Source organism: Apium graveolens, chromosome 4 (assembly GCF_009905375.1).
Source record: "Apium graveolens cultivar Ventura chromosome 4, ASM990537v1, whole genome shotgun sequence".
NCBI classification, from domain to species: domain Eukaryota; kingdom Viridiplantae; phylum Streptophyta; class Magnoliopsida; order Apiales; family Apiaceae; genus Apium; species Apium graveolens.
This window is the reverse complement of record NC_133650.1, coordinates 310,058,377-310,064,462: the sequence shown is the minus strand read 5'-3', so window position 1 is coordinate 310,064,462 and position 6,086 is coordinate 310,058,377. Positions and strand designations below refer to the sequence as shown.

Below are 6,086 nucleotides of genomic sequence, written 5' to 3'. Positions count from 1 at the left end.
AGATCGTACCTCCACTACTGGTTACATTGTTTATTATGGTAATACACCCATCAGTTGGTCCTCACGTAAACAGAGAACAGTCGCTCGCTCATCTACAGAAGCGGAGTATCGTGCAGTTGCAAGTGCTTTAGCTGAAACTAATTGGATTGAGAATCTCTTATCTGAACTTCAACTTCCACCTGTCCAACGTCCTCGTATTTATTGTGACAATATAGGTGCAACTTACTTATGTCAGAATCCAGTTTTTCACAGTCGAATGAAGCATATTGCCATTGATTTCCATTTTGTACGTGACCAGGTTCAGAAAAATCTTGTTCAGGTCAGGCATGTACAATCCAGTCAGCAAGTTGCCGATTCCCTCACAAAACCACTTCCGAAGGCTGCTTTTCAATCTCATTTTTCCAAGATCGCCATTGTTGACACAACGTCGTTCTTGAGGGGGCATAATAAGGATAAGCGTACCTCCTATACTATCGGCTGACTATTTGATTAGATTACAGATAGGAATTGGATATCTATATTTATAGTTGATATTGATAAAAGGATAAACTAGATATATCTTTATCATTTTGTTAGTTAGAGAAGTCAGGCTTATCATTCTGTTGTATATAAACAAGTGTATATTGATTCAGGAAATAGAATGAGAACAATACAATTCTAGCATTGTTAATCTTTACGATTTATTAGAGACTCTTAACCCTAGTTGTCGAACAGGAAAGAAACCAGAAAATGTAGCTTTAAGTCGTGTTTTCCCTGTCATTTTGCTTTGTATTCATGACTCTGTAAAACCGTAATATTCAAGTAACTCCTGTAAATCGACAATACCTAAAAAACTAGCTATTTAAATGTGTTGAATAGTTGTACATCATTTTTGAGCTGACTGCTGATGTTTTTTGGCTTTTCAGTTTAAGTTATGCACCTTGCTTGATTATGTACTGCTCGTACTTTAGGAACTGATTTGTCTCGGTCAAGATTTTTAAATTGGCGAAACCAGACTTCTGCAGATGGTGGACACCCTTAACAGATTGGCGTAACGGAAGCTGAAGATGGAGGCATGTCTGGTGGATACCCATTGCAATGTAGAGGTTCCTTTCTTTCTTGTTTTTTTGTTCATGTACTTTGAGAAACAGTTTTGCAATCTGTTTGAATCATTACGTTATTAAATAATATAAGAATGGACGATGTTTATATATCAAAAAAAGGAATTTGAATCCAGAAAGTTCCCACAAACTCCTCCAATGGAGGGAAGTTCTACTTGTCTAGAGCAAGAAGCTATGAGTAATTTATACTATAACATACAAGTTGAGAAACTTAAGTTGTGTGCCCAACTGCCCATGTTGAGAAACTTGGCAATGAGTTTTAGAACACAATGGCCTGACTACCTTATACACTCGCCAATTGTAACTTGCCCTCACCTTCTATCTGCTTCATTTCCACTTTCTTATATCTATACCAAGATGCACAGAGCAGATAAGCCCCGAGATTCAGTATACTTAACACGGCTAAAACCCAGTAGAAGTAGTTCAACTTATCTCTGTTCAAGTTGTTGCTTTTGAACCACCCTCCACTTACTGTGTTCACTAACTCTACCGTAGCTGAGCTTAAGAAGTATCCAAATGCCAGTGAAGACCACGAAATGGCTGTGCCCAAAGACTTCATTCCTGCTGAACTTTCCGCGTAGAAAAACTCTAGCAGTCCAACCACTGTAAACATATCAGCCATTCCAAATATTGCATACTGGAAACCTAACCAGAACACAGTCATAGGCAAAGGCTCTGCAGAATCAACCATGTTGTACTCGACAGCAACAGATTTGCGGTGTGTCTCTACTATTCCTGCCACAGCCATAGAAATGGCTGAGAGGACGAGTCCAACTCCTATTCTTTGGAGGTGTGTGACTCCAGTGGGAATCCCTGTGAACTTTCGGAGAATTGGAACACAGACGCGATCATATATTGGGATCAATATAAACATAAACACTAGTGGAATGACGGGAATTGAAGATCCAGGCACTTGAAAACCAAGAAGATTTCTGTCCATCGTATTACTCTGTTGAATGCTGAAAGTTTGGAGTTGAGCCAAACATGTATTCATGAAGATAGTGCTTAAAATTATCGGGAGCATCCGAATTAGAATTTTTGTTTCCTCAACTTGTGTCACAGTACACATTTTCCAGGGTCCCGGATTGTTAACAGTAGATGAATCTGTAGTCACAATAACTGCTGCATGATCCAAGAACCTGCAATATATAGAGATTAAATTTTCCGAACACTAGGACTCTCCACTAGCTAGCTAAGATGAATAAGAGTAGGCACCTGAATTGATTTGTTCTGTGAAGAGTCTCAGATTGTTTATCATGAACCTCGTGGAATCCTACAGCGTTTTCTGGCAGTGGAAGATTACGGTTTCTAATTGCAGCCACAAATACCTAGTTTTAGAAAAAAACATTTAAAGTCATGAATTAGCCCCCATCAAAATAATGGACATCAAAGTATATCTCTCTGCAACTGCAATGACCATGCATAAGTCCTGTGTAATTGTCACAAAATGGCGCACACCTGCATTATTCGACTGAGTGGGCTTCCTTTGGGGACATTGTTCCTGTAGAGTGATCTTCCCATGCACAGGAACAAAATCGCGATTGCTACTGCAAAAGTAGACACCCCAAACCCCCAGTTCCAGCCTTCATTTTCACTAATCCAGACCAAGAAAGTGACACCAAAGATAGCTCCAGTAACAACAAAAAATAGGAACCAGTTAAAGAAACTAGAAAGGGTATTAGACTCTTCAGGATCTGACTCATCAAACTGGTCTGCTCCCAAGGAAGGAAGCGCCGCTTTTAGTCCACCAGCCCCAAATGCGACTAAATATAGGCCAGTGTATAGAATCGCAGCTTGGCTACTATCTGCAGCCTCACATTGATTTATCAGTAATGGCGAAACATCCTTGCAGGGTGAGGGTCTTAGCTGTGGGAAGAATGCTTGTACTGCCAGGACTGCATACCCCTGTAGTTACACAATATCTTAGTAATCTGCTATCCCACATATGAGCCACAGATCATGTTTGTTACACTTTTTTAAGCCTTTAAACATCTAGAATGTGATGCATGATGACATATACTGTATTAGTTTGTTGTATTATATCCTCGGAACAGTTCAGGATCAGCAATGCCTTTGTGTTAGCTAGCAATATCTCCAGCCTGGTTTCTGTTTCATTCCTATCTATTAAAACTCGATAAAAATCTGCAGGAAATGATTAGTTGGTGCAGCTTCAAATCTTACATCAGTAGTCCTAAAAAATATCATTATTAATGTTGATAGTGTTAGAATAATATAAGATCCTGGAAAGGCCATTCTCTACTAGTTCCTTGACATGGTATCAGAGCTCAGGTTGGTGAGCTCTGGCAGAGGACTCAGGTTCGATCCCTACAACCCCCAACATCCTCACAATTTATGAGGAACACGAAAGACAAATTTATGCCCCAAAGATGGGCGCCCATGATCCACTCTTCGACTCATAAATGGGCGGGCTTTCGAGTGAGGTGGAGTGTTAGAATAATATAAGATCCTGGAAAGGGCCATTCTCTAATACTTCTTAAACTTTCAAATTAAGAGTATAATAGCTGTATTATTCTGCATTTTCCCTGTCAAACTATGTCATGCATGTCTTCTAACCACCAATTATCTCCAATTCATGTATTATAATCTGGTCTCAGTTGCTAATAATTATATAACTAACAGGCAAATAATTGAAGTAGCCGAAATAGTATAATCAAATCGATTTACTAGCAAACATTACATCAGATAGTTATTTAAATCGCGTTGTACATTGTACCCTACTTCCGAGTTAGATATACTGCTACGTGTAGTTTATTTTACGAGACTGCAGATTATGAAATTTTACCAAAGTAGCTCATGATAGTTATTCTTCATAAATTCTAATTAGTTCTTGCTAAATGGTGACCAGATTGAAGTGCAGAGGACATACCAAGACTTCTACACCTCCAAACAGCACACAGCTTCTGAATCTGGACAAGTAAGTATCGCAAATGAACCCTCCAAACAACGATAGCAAATACGAGGCCCCCATCAAATTGGTAAGCATTGTTGCTGATTTTGTCAAGCTGAAGTTCATGTACCCATAGAAGTAACTAAACAGGCTCACTGCATTTGCTATGAATGGCATGTTCTCCAAAGCCACCGTAGCTGCAGGTGCACACAAAGTTCAGTATCAAGTAAAATGAGAACAATTTTTTTTATAGAGTTGTATATGAGTAGAATGAGTACCATATACAAAAAGAGTTGCTCTTGTTCCTCCCAGTTTCTTTGCATGCTTTTGCTTGGGATTGACTTCTCCTAAAATGCCCTGTACATTGTATCAGTTACATACATGAAATCAGTGTTAGTTTACGTATCAATATAAACCAAACCAAACATAACCAATATATTCCTATTTCCGATTATAGTAGCACAAATCATGTCACAACTTAAATCACCGGTTTGTAGTTTGTAGGCTAAGTTAGGGAGATGATCCAGAGCAAGCGATTGTTGCAGCATATTATACCGCGAAAAGTTTTCGCAGTACGTGAAAATGATGGTCCCCGTGTATACACATCAAAAACCTTACCGTACACGTGCCACCTGTCGTGAAAACTTTTCGCGGTTTCGTGTGCTGTGTAACAATCGTTTGCTCCTGAACGGATCCCTGTACCAGAAGAGGCAAAGAAAAGTAGTATCATGCATGCAAGTAGGATTGAGTAGTGATGAAGTGTGTTACCATTCTTGAAGAGCCTTATTCCAAAGGACAAGGGAACTAAAAGTGTCTTCTTTGAAGGCAATAAGAGTTAAAGTATGGATTGTGCAACGCAGGAGAGTTTGTTTATATAGAAACCTTGTCAAGTCTTCTCAACTAAAAAGGAATCAAAATGCAATTATGTTTTGGCATGAACTTGGTGGCTGTTTGGTTCTTTTTTGTTTGTTCTATGATTGAACTTCTGTGCCTCCCCATAACAAATTATTAACATGTATGCTACTACATGTAATTAGTGTATTTGACTTTATTAGTTGACATGATTCTTAAATATTAATTTTAATATTCAGAAATGCAGTATAATTAGTTGGTAGCCGGCGTCAAGGCATCATAATTATTTATATAGGGTGTTGTTGCATCGATGGCTATAATCGTTTGGAAAAATTTCATGAATGCATTCAGTAATATTGAAAATTGACGTGAATGTAAGGGTCAGGTGACTCTATTCGCGCTAAATTTTTGTTTATCCATGCTTAGTTTTTACTTTTGAGATTTTTTTTATAGATGAAAATTTTTCGCCAATATATGTGTAAACAGAAATGGGCATTGACTCGGGTCTGAGCGATCCCGTCCCGATCCCGTCCCGATCCCCACACGAAAGTGACAAGGATTCGAAGATTTTTACGGATACGGGTCGGGGAACATGCGATTTTAGAAAAAAACCGAGGAACATGTGGGGGAAGGTTTTTTAGTCTATCCGACACGATCTCCGTCCCCGACTTGATTTTTCCCCGCTATACAATACATTTATATATTCTTATTTATTTTCAAAAAATATGTAAGTGTTAGGGACAATCTGCATTTTCTGTTTTGTTAGAAATGTTTTTAAATATTATTATTTTCAAAGTATAATGTTAGAGTGAATTACTATAAATGTACTTTGATTTTACATAAATATTTCATGTATCAAAAAACAAAATTATTAGAATTTGCAGTATAATATTTAATTTTTACTATTTTTTTCTATGTCCTACACTAAAAAAATTAGCTAATTAAAAATAATAATTTAAATAAAATATCCCGATTATCCGCGGAGATCCCCGTTTTCTGTTTAACTGGGAACAAAGAATGATATATAGTTCCCGATAAAAAATGATCCGAGAACAAGAATCAGATTTCTGAAGTCGCGGATTGGGGAAGGAGATAGTATCAACTGAACCCGAAAATGATCCGATGTCATGCTTGCGTGTAAAATTATGATCCTGCACGCTCCAAGAGCACAAGTAGTTTGAGGTCGGCAAGTATAAAATTATTGAGACTGTGTTTGACATTTCATT

The 6,086-nt window shown here is 38.0% G+C and overlaps 1 protein-coding gene across 1 annotated transcript; it reads right to left on the bottom strand.

The window, feature by feature from the left end:
- Positions 1 to 1,182: 1,182 nt before the first annotated feature.
- Positions 1,183 to 4,977, bottom strand: LOC141717325 (protein NRT1/ PTR FAMILY 4.5-like). The gene is made up of 6 exons (XM_074519407.1): positions 4,777 to 4,977; positions 4,287 to 4,365; positions 3,988 to 4,205; positions 2,559 to 3,005; positions 2,316 to 2,428; positions 1,183 to 2,239 (listed from the first exon to the last, which is right to left on the bottom strand). The coding sequence occupies exons 1-6, from the start codon at positions 4,777 to 4,779 to the stop codon at positions 1,384 to 1,386; spliced, it is 1,716 nt and encodes a 571-aa protein (XP_074375508.1). The 5' UTR covers positions 4,780 to 4,977; the 3' UTR covers positions 1,183 to 1,383.
- Between the last annotated feature and the right edge of the window lie 1,109 nt (positions 4,978 to 6,086).